The 18,453-nt window shown below is 42.5% G+C and overlaps 1 protein-coding gene across 1 annotated transcript in view; it reads left to right on the forward strand.

The window, feature by feature from the left end:
• The first annotated feature begins 295 nt into the window (after positions 1-295).
• Positions 296-18,453, forward strand: part of UBE3C (ubiquitin protein ligase E3C) — a 201,894-nt gene continuing 183,736 nt past the window's right edge. Inside the window, exons 1-2 of the mRNA XM_026652083.2 lie at positions 296-544; positions 13,755-13,808. Of these exons, the coding sequence (XP_026507868.1) occupies positions 479-544; positions 13,755-13,808 (120 nt within the window). The 5' untranslated portion in view covers positions 296-478. The remainder of the gene's footprint in view (positions 545-13,754; positions 13,809-18,453) is intronic.

Below are 18,453 nucleotides of genomic sequence, written 5' to 3' on the forward strand. Positions count from 1 at the left end.
GCTCTGACACTGACGAGTTCCAACGGGAGGCCGGGCGCGCGCTGGAGGCAGGCAGCGCGCGTTCCTGCCGGCTGCGGCGGGGCCGCGCGCCGACTGGCTGGCCGGCGGGAGCGCGCAGAGGGAGCTGGTCGGCGGCCATTTTCTCTCCGGAGCCGGCTGAGCCCCAGTGCAAGTGAAGCAGCCGAGCCAGCCCCCCTCCCCCGCACGGAGCAGTAGCTGGTGGTCAGAGAGGAGGGGGTTTGGGGAGGCGGGGGAGCGAGTGGGGGTGTGTGTGGGAGGGGGAGCAGCCCCTCCTGGCTGGGGGCAGCCCGGCGGCAGCAGTGGGAGGGAGGCAGCGAAGGTGGCACGGGGGTGGCTGGGTTTGTGCCTCCCCTGGACGGGCAGCGGCTGCCCCTTCCCCAGCCCCGGTCATTGCCCCGGTGCAGCGTCAGCCTGGGAGGCAGCAAGGACGCCGCTCTAGATGGGATAAGCTGTAAACATGTTCAGCTTTGAAGGGGATTTCAAAACCAGGCCCAAGGTGTCTCTTGGAGGAGCAAGTAGGAAGGTAAGAAACGCGGTGGGTCTGTCTGAATTATTGATCGTGTCTGATTTTCCTAGCCTGCCTGTTTTGCCTTTTGCACCCAGCTGCTGGGCCTTACAAATGGGAGCAGGTGTGACTCAGGTTTCTTAGGGGCAGAAGGAGAAATAGCTCTCCACCCCCATGGATGATGTGTTTGCTCACTTGTTTTGATTTGTTTGTGCTTTAAATCAGGCCACGCACCCCTCAAAGCTCCAGGTGCATTCAAAAGTGAGAGAAATTACTCCCCCTTGATCCCCCCCTCCAAGTGATCTGATTTGTTGTGGGAACCATGCTTGGAGCAGTTAGTTTCTGGGGCTCTTTGAGTGAAGGGAGATAGTTAGGAACCTCTGTCGTTTCTTTTAAACTCTTCTTTGAAACACACAACAAAAATCATGCGTCACTGGAATGGGGGAGGGATATACTTGTGGAACTTAAAATTAATGCAAATTCATGGGGCCTCCATCCCAAATGGCTCAGGGTTGTCAGGGCACAATTTTACCCCTTCCTCGCCGAATTTGTGTCATGTGGAGAGTGAGTAGCAGTCAGTAGGTGCTGTTGCTGTACTAGACTACTGTATTCCCCCTCCTCCCCAGTTTATTGCTTAAAAGGAAGTGAAATGGTTTGGTTAGGGTTTGCTCATTGGGAAGGGTTATAAATAATTTAATTTTGTGAGCCACAGGGTACCCTCAGATCTAAAGAGCAAACAAATTCCAAAACAAAGTTTTTGAAGCAGTCTGATTGAAAAGATGTGCCTCCCTTTGGTTCATCAGTTAGATTTGGGTTCTGCTTGTCGTGATCGCTGTCATGGGGCGGAGCTGTTTGAGCTCTGATGTAGTGTATTTGTTTTATTGTTCAGTAACATAAATGAAAATATAGATTTGGGGCTGTGCATTATAATCATGTTTGTTGTTCTGGGACTTTTTGGGTTAGGTAGTAAACTTAGAAGTCTGGGCTAATAAGAGAAAATTGTGTTACCCGACATTAAATTCACAGTGAACTTTGCTATCACAGTATTATCTGCTACATATTTTCATAAAGAAAATGTACATCAGAACTGTATTAAGTGTGTGTAACTATTCATCTGAATTATGGAGGAACTATCTTCTTCTGACACTTCTGATGACTAAAAGCCATTTATGGTCATTAGAGCACATACATGGCATTACATTTTTGTATGCCAAAAGTAGAATAAATCTTAATAGTTAAAAGTGGCAATTGGCAGAGCATGCCCTGCTCTTCAGGAATGTATTTTAGGTATTTTACATCCTTTGGCATCAAGTTATGATCGCTAATAGTATCACTTACAGAATACGTTTCCTCTTCCAGAAAGGAAAAAAAGTATCATAATATCTTCTGATACTATTATTAATTTCTCTAGTTTGTGCAAATTGCAGTTGGATTCCCAATCATGGTGGGAATAATATTTTATAATATGGAATACAGTTTACTAATATATTCTGAATTAGCACACACAAAGGTTAAATTCCTATAAGGGTAAAGTTGCAAGGGTAAATTATCAGAAGTAAGGAAATGTGAAAGCCGAAATTGAGTATACAACTCTGTCCCATACAATTTACTTCTGCAATCTGATCTAGATGGGTGGGCCCCATTGACTTCAGTAGCTGTGCCCTGATGCATGCATCTGCCCACCTATATCTATTTTGTGTTTGTGTTATCAGTGGGACTACTTACTTGAGTAAAGTTACTCACGGTTTTTAATATTAATATGGGCACCATAGGAAGCTCTAATATAGATGTGTTTTGAAGAAAGTACTTACAGCATTTGGTGAAGGTAATAATTGAACTTTATTTGTCATGTCACATGAAAAATACAGATTATCACAATTTCTGCATAACAGGACATGCTATAGTAGACATATTAGTGTGGCAAATATTTGCATAGAGTTCAGGAATTGTGCATCTCACTATTTTTGCTGATACCACATGATAGACTTTTGTGGGGAATTTCCCCATACTAATGGGTTACAAAATCCAAAACCTGTTTCTTGTGTCAACTTTTTCTGAAAGTTTGAACTGTTCTTTGGCATAAACTCTCCCTTCCTCAAGTTGTTTGTACCTTTTAAAAAAAGATACAGTTCAAACCTCTAATGCTGCAAAAGAATCCACCCAGGCAGATCCTGGTACCAGTGCAGAGCTCCATTGAAGTCCAGCCAAGCCCTGTATGGGGCATGGTTCTGCCTACATTGATACAATTTCAGGATTAGGGTTCAAGTAAATGGTACTGTTTAAGTGTGTATATAGACTGTCTGCTTCTAAAATTAAGGCCTTGTCTGCTCTAGGAATGTTTTGCTGGTATGGTTATACTGGTATAGCTAAACTGGCAAAACACTTCTAGTGTGGGTTCATAGACTATACTGGCATAAATATAGTTATACTGGAGTAAATGTTTCCCACACTAGGCATTATATTGGCATAGCTATGTCAATAAAAAAAAATCTCACTCCCTAGCTAACATCTATACTGGTACAACTTTTAACTGTAGACCAGGCTTAAGGGACGTTTTAATAGGTCAATTTATTTGGAAAGGACACTTAGGTATTTGGGCCTAAAAGCTGATTCTTCCTGATAATAGGCCCACACTGTATTGTACAATGGCAGGTCTTTCTTAAAGGGACACTGAGTTAAAAATCATATTTTAAAAGAAGATTTATTTACTGGGGTTACAAACAGCTTTCTTGACCCAAGATGCTGAATGTAATGTAATTTATCACTATGGTTGTGTAGAGTTGGCTTGGGTACTGAAAATAGACTAGTTCAGTTTTGCTCTAGATCATTTTACTTTTTGGTTCATGTGCATTAATATAATCTGGAATGTAATTTTTGAAGGGAAATGTTTAAATCCAGCTAAAGTCTTTTAACTGACCTAAAAAATCTTTATTTTTTGTTTTAGGTTTCATTAAACCTCTTGATTGCTAGAAAAAAAATTGTTCCTAATATTACAGTACCTGAGAGAGTTCCTTTGAAGATTTCAATTGTAATATTTTTGTAATTTTTTAAATGTTTCATAGTAAATAAATCTGTGCACGCATGGTATCTTCTATCAAAGGGCCTGCAAACACCACTGGTAGTGTTTACTTCCATGCTTAGTCCCATTTACTTCAATAGGACTAGTCATACTAGTTGTGTATTTGTTTGCAGGATCAGCTATTATCCATGTGGAATTTATTTAGAATTAGATGACCAGTTGGTTTATTTTCATTTTTTTGTAGTGTCTTCCTACAAAGCGCACTGGTACCCTGGCTTTTGAGACCCTTTGAATATCACTGTTAGTTTCAGTTTTCATTTAACTATTACAAGTTTCTAGGCCTCTTCATTTGAAAGGTAGTCTTCAAACTGAAAACTGATTGTCAGGGTTGAGAGTTGAAGAAAAATCCTCATAACGTTATGAGTTACTTGTGGACAACCTTCTCCACTTACTCCAGGGCTTGTTTTTGAGGTCTAAAAGGCTTGCAGCTACAGAACCTCTGATTTGGGGGAGGAAGAGTTGGTTTGGAAAGTGATGGGCCAAAGAATCACTTTGCTGATCTGCTGCAAAAATCTTTAGGCTGTCCTTGATTTCAATTAAAAACTGCTTTAAATACTTCAGATTAATTAAGGTCAGACCTACAGTACTGGCCAATTGTCAAGGTTGGTCAACTTTTACCCTCAACAGAAACTTGGGTCCTAAACCTGCAACTGCATCCATGTTGTCCCTGTATGGAATCCCATTGAAGGCAAGGGACTTTGCATGGGAGTAGGGATTTGCCTATGAGAGCTCTTTGCAGGGTAATGACATTTTGTAATACTTGGCAGGACAAACTGTTAAAAGGGACACTGTCAATACAAGCTTATCCCAAAATGTAGAATTTGTAAAACAAACTTTTATAAAACTTAAGCCCATTAAATAGTATCATAATTTAAAAAACAACAAATAATCCAACACCTGTTTTAAAATAAATATTCCCCTGCAGTGTTTGTAACTCAGATATTTCAGTACCACAAAACTGAAAGTGAAACTGACTTCATTGATATTTTATTTATTAAATTGATGCTTGGAGAAATGAGAAGTTAACAAAGCTTAAATAGTGTCAAGTAAATTTGACTTTTAAAATTCTTTCAATTTCAATAATCTGAGGTTTTTAATAATGAACTAAGAAATTTGTTCACATAATATTGGTATGACTCTTTACATTGACAACATCACTTTAAGAATGAGGATTCTTGTATTTTTTTAATAGGAGGTACACTGATGGGATCTAGAGAAAGTACTTAGCTTGCATAATATAGTCTGCACGTGGAATGACTCACTAGGAAATAAACAGAAATTGGTGAGCTAAACAGTAGGATTTAGGGCCCCAGTACTGCAATGAGATCTGAACAGGCACAGGGGTCTGCTGGTATAGATTTTATTGTGGGATCTGGATTTACAATTATATATAGCTGTAAGAATTATAGAATCTGTTTGAATGAAAAAAAAAAGTGATATGTGACACAACTGGTTTATTGATTGAAAACTTTTCATCCTTTCTTTCAAAAAGAAAGTCTTAACCTTATTTTATTTCGAGGGTTTCATTATATCTATTTTTTTCTTTAGAAATGCATTTTACAAGAAAGAAAATGTTTTATATTGCAGTTATAACTGTGCGCCAGATCACTATTAAATGACCAGATCCTAGGGCTTTAGATTATGTGATTAAAATTTGTGTTATGGGTGTTGATACCCTGGGAAAGGATTACACTGCTTTATTATATCTGCAAACGGTACAGCATTGGCAGACCCTTATGCAGAGGTGGAGTCCAGACTCCAAACTGATATAAGGTTCTGCCCATACCAATACTTCTGAAATATTGAGGCCTAAGTTTTGCAGCAGACTACACTGTTTCCACTGTATAGATTTGGAGTTCAGAGGTAATGCTGTTCAAGTATTCTTATCATCTCACCAGGGAAACCTTAGAAACAATTTATTAATACATATATTTTCTGGGGGGTTTCTTCCTTCTACTTCATGGGGAATTTTCCTCATCCTTAAATTGAAGCTACAAATTATGAAGTGGTAGTTAAGGTTGCAGAAGATATTTCATTCTAACCTGTTATTCTCAATCCTTTGGTACTTTTTCAAAATTTGGGCTGAAATTTCTAATCTTAAAGGTGAACTTTTTTCTGTAAGTTTCAGAAAAATTGGACAAGACACTTAGTTAGCAGGCTGTGGAAAACATACATCTTTCCAGTTTTGATATAATAAATCAAATAACATGCTGCTAAAAAATATAACCTGTTGTTTACTTATAATACAGTAGAGCCTGAGGCTCCAGTCAGGTCAGGGCCCCATTGCTTTACAGACATATAGTAAAGACAGTCCCAGCCCCAAAGAGTTTACAAACTTAAGTTCAGATTGGTAAACAGGTCCATGTGGATTGATCATCATGTCCTTGTGGAGTCTCAGTGAAGTCAGTGGAGCGTTACAAGACATCAGAGTTGTATGGGTTGATGAACTTGTAGGAAAGTTACTTGCATAAACGAAGGATTGAGGTCTAAGTTTAAGTTTGTAAGCAACTGGGAAATACATATTACTCTCCGAAGAGTTGGTAATAGTGCTAATATCCTAGGGTAAAATCCTGGCCTCACTGAAGTCAATGACAAAACCCCCACTGACTTTAGTAGGACCAGGATCTCATCCCCGATAGACCATCTCTTTGACCTTTTTAGATCCATGAACCCATAAGTTAAGTCTTCGGATTGGTGAAATCATTTTTTACATTACAGTGGAGCATATTTTCTACAGTACAGAGGAGCAAAATGAGAAGGAAACATTTCTAATTTTGAATTTTCTTGTTTATTGTGTATTGGTGTTTCTGATGGCCACTCAATAACATACTTACTTCTGTTTTCTAAAGCATCGTATTATCAATTGGTATCTTACCGGGTGGATTTGATTTAAATCAAATTGATATAAATCATGATTTAAATCACTAGTCAGGAAGACTCAATTTAATCGTGGATTTCTACATAAAAGTGCATTCTGGAATATGCTGCTCAAACAGTTTCACTTTTGTTTCTACTGCCTGACCCTCCCTTCTCACATTTATCTCCAGACTTCTTCTCCTTGTCCAGATCTATTCCGCCCTCACCAATCTTGTATTCATTGAACTTTTTGAAACTTTGCACTTTTAGAGAGAGGTAAGGGATTGACTGTGCACAAATTTGCAGAGGGACAGTAGGGTTGAGGTCTGTTATTTCTCACCTCTATATATTATTTATTTAAAAACATTTTTGCTGTTAACAAGCATGTTATCTCTGGAGACACAAATCCACAGTTTGAGAACTGCAAAACTAAGCATCTCTGATGGTAACTTCTACACTGAGCACTTAGTCCCATTGGGTAGATAGAAAGATTAACCTAAATAATCTATACAGAAGCCCCTGGAATCCCATAAGATTGGGTCCATAATCAATGAACTATTGGAACTCATTTACAAAATTTTTCTTAAACATTACATGAATATATTGTCTCGTACTATAGAATTAGAATTTAAATCCCTATTCCATTATGAGATATCTTTGAGCTATAATGTATCTTAATTAAAACTATCTTTAGATAGGTTTTTTCTCAAAAAGCATTTTATAAAAAAATCCAATTTAAATAAAAAAAATCTGATTTTTTTTTATTTTTATTTTTTTAAATCATTGATTTTTATCCACCCTGGTATCTTACTTAATACACCAATGAAACTGCAAGCTTTCTCTTGGTGTATAATGCAATGCAGCCAGTTTTTTTAAATTATCAGCTTGCCATTTCTAGGTTTTAACATGTAATTGGTGAACCTTGTGAAGGCCTTACACTCAACTTCATGGCTGTATGTAATGCAATAACTTTTGAACGCCACATCTAATCAATTCCAAAATTTTAGGGAATGTTCTCAGCACCAGCGGACAGAACCTTATTGATTTTAGGGAAAATTGAAACTGAAGGAGGAAAAATGGAGGACAGATGGCGCCCCTGCCATCTGAGTAGCACAGCCACATCTTTAGGCACCTCTGCAATTGTCTATAGATCAAACAACTGGTTGATGGCACCAGTAATGCTTCCCACCATAACAACCCCCCCATTTCATCTCGGCTTATCCTCCCAGTAGAGTTTAACATGTCGACACCCTGAATGTCTTATCTCCCAGACAGAAAGAAGAAGAATGACAGTAGGATCTGTGGAGATTTAGGGCATGCACACAACCCCTGGCTGGGGGGAGATTGGGGGACCCTGGTATAGGAAGGGGGGATAGGGGCATACAGACCTTCTAGTATGGGTGAAAGCATGATTGGGGGGCAGACAGAGCCTTGGGCTTGGGGAGGAATAGGGGTGCACAGAACTCCTGTCCCAGGAGACTGGAGGGAGTTGCAGGGAGTTTTTGAAACAGAGGGGGAAGGGACGGTGGCAGACAGAGTTTTGAGGGAGTGGTGGTTGTGTATATGTAAGCGGGGGAATGGTCCCGCTATTGTGGGGAACTTTTCTGGCTTCTGCACTACCCCGGTGAAGTGGGCTAGCGAAAGGATCTGAGTCCTCGCTCCCACTTCCTTTACCCAGAGGCCTCCCTGCCCTTGAGGACTCCCCTTGCACTCTCCTGTCTGGTAGAGTCCTCGTAAACCCCGACAAGGCTGGACCCAGGATTCCTGGGGGTCTCGACCCCCAACCCTGCTGTGGTCACCCAAGACAGGGGCTAGGGTGTCCCCACTCCGGGGTACTCTCTTTGCACTGGGCACCTCCCTGACCCACTGATCATTTCATACAATTTAAAGCAAATACAAGTTGTTTAATTAACAATTAATTTAAAAAAAGAATAAGGAAAAATGGGAAAAGTTAAAGGAAAACACATCACCCCGCTCTGTGGCAGGGAACATCACAAACAGTGTCTCTGGACATCAGGGCAGTTCACAGTCTATTCCTTGTAGGTCCCAGGCTCCTTCTAAGGCCCTGGCTGTGTTGCAGAGACACTGCGGGTTGGACACTTGCTCTGGTGGTGGCCACACGCTCTCAGGCTCTAGGTGGCAGGACCTTTTTTGCCAGCGTCACCCCTGCCCGGTCGGGGTTATGATCCCCTTCCAAGTCTGGCCTGCAGAGCCTCTTGGCTGAGGTGTCTCCCTGCGCTGGGCCTGCTGCCCAGGGTCCCCCTCCTCTCCCCAGCTGCTCACTGCACCCAGCTCCGGACTGCTCCAGCTCCACTCTGCCTCAGCACGGCTGCTGCTGCTGCTCTGCCTTCAGCTCCCTGGGCTGCTTGTCTGGCCTCTCTGGTTGCTACAGCTCTGCTCTGCAGGCTGCTTCTGTGACTCTGCTCCCAGCTCTGACCTGCTTCCTGGCTGCTTGTCTGGCCCCTCTGGCTCTGGTTGCTGCAGCTCTCCTCCCAGGGCAGGTCTGCTCTCTTTGGGCTGTGCTCTGGCTTTTGGGGCTGCAGCTCTGCTTCCAGCGACTTAGCTCGGGCCCCTGCTCTCTCCTTAGCTCGGCCCCACTCTGTCTGACTCAGACCATTCCAGTTCACACGGAGGACGGGACCCCCCCTGACCTCCTGATTCCCCGATTAGCCTGCCCGCCCTGTCAATCAGGCTGATCTGGAGCATTCCCCATTGTTCCCCGGGACTGTTAGTCTCAGGTTCCTGATTTCCCATCGACCCTTCCCCTTTTAGTGCTGGGAGCTAGCCAACCAAAACACCCCCACTGAATGTTAGTAAGGGGGCAACAGTCCCCTTACATATAGTAAGCATGGCCTACAGAAGCTACAAACTGTTATCCCCTGGTATTTTAAATGTTACTTTAAAAAAGTGTCTCTTCTGCTGTAATCACTGATTTTCTTGCCTTGAACCTTTCTTTTTATAATATGCTCTGTGTCCTCTGCCTGTTTCCTTCACTTCTCGGTTTCTCTGCTCTCTCCTTCAACTTTCTTGCCTGTGTCATTGTCTTCATCTGCTCTTCTGTTTTGTCTGTCCCATTTTGTCTTTGCATATCTATTTTTTGTTGTCTTCTGTCTTTGTCCTTGTGCATTGTCTACCTTTCTTCTGCTTAGCTCTGCTCCGCTTATCTGCTTCCTGTGCTTGATAAGTGAAATGTACAGGATTCCAGATGTCTGAAGCTACTGTCTACTTTCACTTCAAAATGTGGGACTCTTTCATGCTGTACTTACCTGCCTCTAGGACTGCATCATATCAGGTTTTTGATTTTTCTTGGCTGGTACAACAGCCACTTGTTTGGTCATAAAGGGCTTCTGAAACTCAACTTGCCCAGGCTCAGTATACTACATCTGGGGAGCCTGCAAAAATGGTTACTGGCAACCTTTGCTGCAGGGGAGAGTGGCCTGAGCTCTGATTCTCCATTGGAAGAAAGAATGGGTGGAACAGAGATTATTATTTATTAAGTGCTGACATTGTGCTCCATGCTGCGTGAAACACACAGACACAGTCCATGCCTTAAGTGTGAAGAAGAACTGCCAGCTGGCCTGTCTCTCCACTTACCTTTTTTAGGATGCAGTGGTAAATCCGTCTCTCTGCACAACTTCCCTCAGTAACGATATGCAGTGTCTGATAAATAATATGTAAGAACAGTCCCTCTAAAGATAGCAGTGCAAATCAGTGACATGCAGGAGAGGACAGGAATGCTGTTTTCCTGATTTTGTTTTTCATTCAGTTGTTGCAATGATGGAGCATTAAACTACATATATTTGATCTGCATATTTGATAATGGTGACGGGTTCAAGGGTTTCTTTTATTCATAAGTCACAGAGATCTTTAAGGTTGCCAGCCTCTTTTTCTGGCTTCCTTACACTCTTCTCTCCCCAGGTTTATGCCTCCGCTTTCCTCCACTGCATCTGCACCTCTCCTTGTCTTCCTGCTTGGGTCACACCCAGCCTAAAGACTCTTTGATTTAGACCTGTTGGAGAAAAACTTCCACACTCCTAAGGGGCCAAGGCAGGAACTGCAGCTACACGCTCCCTGCATCTGTGCCCTCCAAATAGGATGACCAGATAGCAAGTGTAAAAAATCGGGACGGGAGTGGGGGGTAATAGGAGCCTATATAAGAAAAAGCCCCCCCAAAATCAGGACTGTCCCTATAAAATCGGGACATCTGGTCACCCTACCTCCAAATGTGGAGTAAACATGAGAATGCAATTGAGAAGTGGCTGGCTGACTGTCCAGCAAGGAAGTGAGGTGGCAGCAGCAGCATCTGATAGATGCTCAGAAACAGCAGATATGAGGCAGAAAAGCAGGGAGGTAGCATGAGATGGAGATGATTTTGGAGCCCACTGCAGAGTTAAAACCTAGGTGACTGTCCAGTGTGCCAGTATCTCAGGCCACTGCTGTATGCCAGGGGAGGGAGTTAAAAACATCATCTAATAGCTATCAGCAAACTAGTTGACACCCTAGATGAAAGAAGCCAAATATGACTCAGCACCAGTAATGAGATTGCAGAAATCCACAGTTATATTAGTTTCAGACTGACTGATTCTGTTGTCTACTGTGATAGATTTTGTAACTGCTATTGAAACTTCCTCTACTCTGTTCTTCCTCCGGTGTGCTAATTCTAAATGCAAAAGCAAAGAAATATAACTAGATAAAGATGCACTTGAAATACGAATAATTACTGAGATTTTCCCCAAAAATTGTTAGTCATAGAGCATGCATGTTAGAATTGGAGTAGCTGACTTACCAGGTCTTTGTTTACTGCTTCTTTATGGAATCACATTTTTAAAAATGTCTTAAGTGATGAGTCTTCCACCACTTGCCTTGGGGGGTTATTTCACAGCTAAACAGATCTCATTGTGAAAAAGGTTTTTCTGATTTTCATTATAAATGTACCCTTTAATCTTAGTTATAACTCCATTATATTGATGTTTAAAACTCAAATAAATGGAGATTTATTGTCTCCCTTCCCCTTTGGTCACTGGTTAGCCTGGCTGTACACATCTAATTGTTCTATTTGTTCTCTGAAAGTTAGTTCGTCCATGATATCTAGTTTATACTCTCAAAATTAAAGAGTATTTGAATACTGTAACTTTAAGTATTTATACAATATTGGATCAAGAGCATTAATTTTATTTTTTATTTTTGTAAGTATATTAGTTTAGACAAGTGTTCACTCAAGTGTGAGGAAATGGACTATTAACATGGCAGTCCATTAATCATTAGTTTACTGAAACTGAAAGGGCTATAAAGGGAGGAGTGGGGGGAAGCAGACTATAAGGAGAATATGGTTTTGGGCCTCCACTCCCTCTTGCCATTTTTTCCTGTCCGTGTATCTCTTTTCAACCCATTTTTCATGTACTGTGGCTGTTTGTTTCCCATCTCCCTCTCTTCATCCCTCACCCACTCACATTCATCTTTAGCCAGGTATGTCTTCCTTTTTCTGTTTCTCTCCTGTTTTTCCCTCCAGCCCTGAAATATGAGAAATTACAAGTGTACATGTTTCAGAGCAGGACCGTTTTCTTATTGGTTCTGTCTGCAGAGTGAAACAGATGGACAGGTAGGTGGTGTCACTGGGATTGTGTTTCTGTGCAGGAGTTTGATACTAAGAATGTTTCATCAAGCGCCAAAGCTAGTAGTCCACTGGATATCAATTGCTAGAAAAGAGGTAATCTGTAAGGGTATATCCTGAACACTCAAGTTATCAGTTAATTCATACTTGGTTCATGCTATCAAAATTACCGTTTTATATACTTAATTCATGGCATCTTATTAATTTCAGGTTTTTTTTACATGATGTAGTCAGAAACTTTTACCGTGCCAGTGTGAGAGGCCTCCTTTCCAGTTGAATGGTTTTTTTTTTAAATCTAAGATCTTTTTATTATCTTTTTTTATTGTGTTTAAAATATGTGGAAACAGTTCTCTTTGGAGACCAATGACTGTAATGGTGTCTTTGGAAAATAAAACACTGTCTTTAGAGGAATAGGTGGTCAGACTGGCAGAGACCCTGAGGGTTTTTTGCCTTCCTCTGCAGTGTGGGGCCTGGGTCACTTGCTGGTTTGAACTAGAGTAAATGGTGGAATCTCTCTAACTTGAAGTTTTAAAATCAGGATTTGAGGACTTCTGTAACTCAGCCAGAGGTTATGGGCCTATTACAGGATTGGGTGGGTGAGGTTTTGTGGCCTGCGATGTGCAGGAAGTCAGACCAGATAATCCTGATGGTCGTTTCTGGCTTTGAAGTCTGAGTCTAGAGCAGGGGAGGGCAAACTACGGCCCGCGGGCTGGATACGGTCCGTCAGGGCTTTCAATCCGGCCCGCGGGATTGCTAGCCCCGTGGCGCAGTGAGGCTAAGGCAGGCTCCCTGCCTGCACTGGTCCCGCGCTGCTCCCGGAAGTGGCCAGCACCATGTCCCTGCAGCCCCTGGGGGAGGGAGGGTGCAGAGGGCTCCGTGCGCTGCCCTTGCCTGCAGGCACCATCGCCCGCAGCTCCCATTGGCTGAGAACGGGGAACTACGGCTTTCAACTCCCATTGTCTGCCATGGGAGTTGAGTGCTCTGCACATCATAGGTTCAGATAGTTAATTTCTTTTGAACCAGTATAGATACATCTATACTGTGGGGGGAAAAAAAGTGATTTTTTTTATATAAGGATGTCAAAATATTCTTCTTGAAGACAATATGTTAAGACCATTTGTTGACATCTCACACCATGTTTTGTGGGGATGGAGGAAGCCTAATGATTTTGTGATTAAGGCAAAAAGGACTGGGACTCGGGTCTCCTGGTTTTGCCACAGACCTTGGAAAAGTCACTTGTTCCCAAACAAGTACTAAGCATATGCATAACATGCTTAAAGTTACACACCTTTTTAAGTGCTTTGCTGGACTGGGTAATTCATCTCTCTCTCTCTCTCTCTCTGCCTCAGGTTTCCATCCGTAAAATAGGGATAGTATTTCCCTAACTTACAGGGAGGTGTTCTGAGTATAAATTCGTTAATGTTTGTGAACCTTCAGATGGATGGTGATGGGGGCCATATAAGTAACAAATGGGTAGGCAGAAGTAGATCGTTAATACCAAATGTAATTGCATCAGATCTGGGCCCATAACAGTGAAAATGCTAATAGGTCGCTTTTCTGCTTTTTCTTGAACATGGAATATATTCTGTACTGTGAACCATTTAAAAGTATGTATTGCTTTATACAAATACCTGAACTTTTGAGTGAAAACACTATAGCAACTTTTTTTTGTCCCCTTCTAGGAAGAAAAGGCTTCTCTTCTGCATCGTACCCAGGAAGAAAGGCGTAAACGAGAGGTAAAATAGAGATAGTGTCATGGAAAACAGCTTGCATGTACGCTGTAATTTTGTTCAGCTTGATGATAGTTACACTTTGAAATCTTGTACTTCAGTAGAGTTTTACTTGAAATTATTCTATAGGGTTTTTTTTTCCAGTTTGTGAACTTTCTGTGTACATTTTGTTCTTCCATATATCAGAATCAACAGACGCATTTAAACTTTTCCCTCTAGATTTCCCTGATATGAATATTCTTCTATAAGAACTATTTACTATCTACATTTTCAAATATATTCCCACAGCTCCCATTGGCTGGGAACGGCGAACTGCAGCCACTGGGAGCTGCGGGCTGCCGTGCAAATGTAAACAAACGGTCTGGCGGCTCTCCAACAGATTACCTGGATGGGCCCCAAGTAGCACACCACTGCTCTAAAGTTTTACATTGTTTTATTTTTTAATTCAGATTTTTTTTGTACATAATTCTATATTTGAATGTTCAACTTTCATGATAAAGAGATTGCGTTACAGTACTTGTATGAGGTGAATTAAAAAACAGTTCTTTTGTTTTTTACAGGACAAATATTTTAATCAAAAATAAATATAAAGCGAGCAGTGTACACTTTCTATTCTGTGTTGTAATTGAAATCAATACATTTTCAAATGTAGAAAACATCCAAAATATTTAAATAAATGGTATTGTATTATTGTTTAACAGCGTGATTAATCGCATGATTAATTGCGATTAATTTTTTTAATCGCTTGACAGCCCTAATCGCCACATATATTAGTTTTACAGTATGAAAGAAAAGTCCCTTTTTAGAAGTTTTTTTTTTTTTTAAAGAATGAGTCCTTTGAGAATAAAATCAGTTATAGCTTTGAAAAAATGCATGCAATGAAATCTCAGTAGTGGCCTCAGACTTCAAACGCTCGCAATTATGGGTCACTAATTGACAATTATGTATTCTAGGATGAAATCCATACCTGCAGAGAGGGAAAATATATCTGCCTTGCTGCATAATTTCACCAGACAAAAGACTTACATACATATATATATATCTATATATATATATATATATATATATATATATATATATCACACTATAAGTTTTAAACAAAGAATTTAATACTGGTACACAGTGATGATTGTGAAGCTTGGTTGAGGTGGAGGAGTCAGAGGGTGGGATATTTCCCAGGGAATGCCTTATTGCTAAATGAACTAGCAATTGACTGAGCCCTCAAGGGTTAACTCTCACACTCTACAAGGCAGCAGGAAAGGTGGGAGGGCAGACAGAGACACACACCCTGTGTGTGAGAGAAAAAATGCGCATTTCTCCTTTAAGTAGCTGACCCCAGGCTTAAGTACACTGCCTTGTTAATTAAATCAGCTTGCTGAGACTGCAGCTACTGCCTAGAAGCTCTCTCGGTTGTGTGTGTCCCCTGCTCTATGGAAGATGGGGTAAGCAGGGTGCAGGGGGAGGGGGAGACACCCTGACAGCCCCCCTCTTCCCCCTTCCCCCCGTACAGCAAGCAGGAGTCTCTGAGAGCAGCTCCAAGTCAGAGGGCAGGAGCAGCACATGGTAGTGTGGGGAGAGACTGCTGCTGCACAGGGAACTTAGGGGAGGGGGGAGCTGATGAGCGGCTACTGGTCCACCCTTGTTCCAACCACCCACCAGCTAGCTGCAACGGGCTGCTCTTCCTGCAAGCAGTGGACAAAACAGGCAACGTTAGAAGGGAGCATTTCACAACTTTAAACGAGCATGTTCCCTAATTGATCAGCAACTTAACATCGAAATCTATCAACCTCATGAAGAAACTTGCACAAATACAGACAGATATCATCTTCCTTTCCAAATGCAAACGGATGGACATCATACCAAATGGACTGAAGGTGAAAAATCCATTGCTATCTACATACTGCACAGACCACAGTGAGAGATTATGCCATACAGTATCAAAGAAACTGAGGAACCACCTGATCAGCATCCTTTACAGCAAACAGAAAAACATCAAGAAAGAGCTCTCCAACCTGGAGACTTTCATAAATAACCAACCCTCCACACAAATGGACTTTACTAAAATAAGACAGGAGATCTACATTACACACTTCACCTCTCTACAAAGGAAAAAGGACCGTAAGCTGTCTAAAATCCTACCTGCCACATGGGGCCACAACAGGGGTACCCCTAACTCACCCAGCAATATCGTCAATGTATCCAGATACACACTCAACCCAGCAGAAGAGTCTGTCCTATCTCGGGGACTCTCTTTTTGCCCCAGCACCCCCACGAACATGATACAGTTCTGCGGTGATCTGGAAGCCTACTTTCGCCGCCTCCGACTCAAAGAATACTTTCAAGATAACACTGAACAGCGCACTGATACACAGATACCCTCCCACCAACAACACAGGAAGAAGAATTCCACATGGACTCCTCCTGAGGGTCGAAATGACAGTCTGGACCTATACATAGAATGCTTCCGCCGACGTGCACAGGCAGAAATTGTGGAAAAACAACATCGCTTGCCTCATAACCTAAGTTGTGCAGAACGCAATGCCATCCACAGCCTCAGAAACCACCCTGACATTATCATCAAAGAGGCTGATAAAGGAGGTGCTGTTGTCATCATGAACAGGTCTGACTACCAGAAGGAGGCTGCCAGACAACTCTCCAATACCAAATTCTACAGGCCGCTGCTGAGGAATACACTAAGAAACTGCACCATCTACTCAGGACACTCCCTACACTAACACAGGAACAAATCAACATATCCTTAGAATAACCCCGGTTGAGCTCTATCTACTACCCAAGATCCACAAACCTGGAAATCCTGGACGCCCCATCATCTCGGGCATTGGCACTCTCACGGAAGGACTGTCTGGATATGTGGACTCCCTAATCAGACCCTACGCCACCAGCACTCCCAGCTATCTCTGTGACACCACAGATTTCCTGAGAAAACTACAATGCATTGGTGACCTCCCAGAAAACACCATCCTAGCCACCATGGATGTAGAGGCTCTCTACACAAACATCCCACACACAGATGGAATACAAGCTGTCAGGAACAGTATCCTCGATGATGACACAGCACAATTTATTGCTGAGCTCTGTGACTTTATCCTCACGCACAATTATTTCAAATTTGGTGACAATATATACCTCCAGACCAGTGGCACCGCTATGGGCACCCGCATGGCCCCACAATATGCCAACATTTTTATGGCTGACCTGGAACAGCGCTTCCTCAGCTCTCGTCCACTCACGCCCCTTCTCTACCTACGCTACATTGATGACATCTTCATCATCTGGACCCATGAGAAGGAGACCCTGGAAGAATTCCACCATGATTTCAACAGCTTCCACCCCACCATCAACCTCAGCCTGGACCAATCTACATGGGAGGTCCACTTCCTAGACACCACAGTACAAATAAGCTATGGCCACGTTAACACCACCCTATACTGAAAACCCACCGATCGCTATGCCTACCTTCATGCCTCCAGCTTCCACCCCGGATACACCACACGATCCATCGTCTACAGCCAACACTGAGGTACAACCGCATCTGCTCCAACCCCACAGACAGAGACCAACACCTACAAGATCTTCACCAAGCATTCTCAAAACTATGATACCCACACAAGGAAATAAAGAAACAAATCAACAGAGCCAGACGTGTACCCAGAAGCCTCCTGCTACAAGACAGGCCCAAAAAAGAAACCAACAGAACGCCACTGGCCATCACCTACAGTCCTCAGCTTAAACCTCTCCAACGCATCATCAGTGATCTACAACCCATTCTGGACAATGATCCCTCACTTTCACAGACCTTGGGAGGCAGGCCAGTCCTCGCCCACAGACAACCCGCCAACCTTAAGCATATTCTCACCAGCAACCACGCACCGCACCATAACAACTCTAACTCAGGAACCAACCCATGCAACAAACCTCAATGCCAACTCTGCCCACATATCTACACCAGCAACACTATCACAGGACCTAACCAGATCAGCTACATCATCACCGGCTCATTCACCTGCACGTCCACCAGTGTTATATATGCCATCATGTGCCAGCAATGCCCCTCTGCTATGTACATTGGCCAAACTGGACAGTCACTACGCAAGAGGATAAATGGACGCAAGTCAGATATCAGGAATGGCAATATACAAAAACCTGTAGGAGAACACTTCAACCTCCCTGGCCACACAATAGCAGATGTAAAGGTAGCCATCTTACAGCAAAAAAAACTTCAGGACCAGACTCCAAAGAGAAACTGCTGAGCTCCAGTTCATTTGCAAATTTGACACCATCAGATCAGGATTAAACAAAGACTGTGAATGGTTATCCAACTACAGAAGCAGTTTCTTCTCCCTTGGTGTTCACACCTCAACTGCTAGCAGAGCACCTCACCCTCCCTGATTGAACTAACCTTGTTATCTCCATACTGATTTATACCTGCCTCTGGAGATTTCCATTACTTGCATCTGAAGAAGTGAGGTTCTTACCCACGAAAGCTTATGCTCCCAATACTTCTGTTAGTCTTAAAGGTGCCACAGGACCCTCTGTTGCTTTTTATCGAAACAATGTTAACCGGGACGACTTTAAGTGAGGAGTTCCTGTACTGAAGTCAGGCTTACAGGCCTGTAATTGCCGGGATCAC

This window comes from Terrapene carolina, unplaced genomic scaffold (assembly GCF_002925995.2).
Source record: "Terrapene carolina triunguis isolate 2854851 unplaced genomic scaffold, T_m_triunguis-2.0 Scaffold111, whole genome shotgun sequence".
Classification (NCBI taxonomy): Eukaryota; Metazoa; Chordata; order Testudines; family Emydidae; genus Terrapene; species Terrapene triunguis.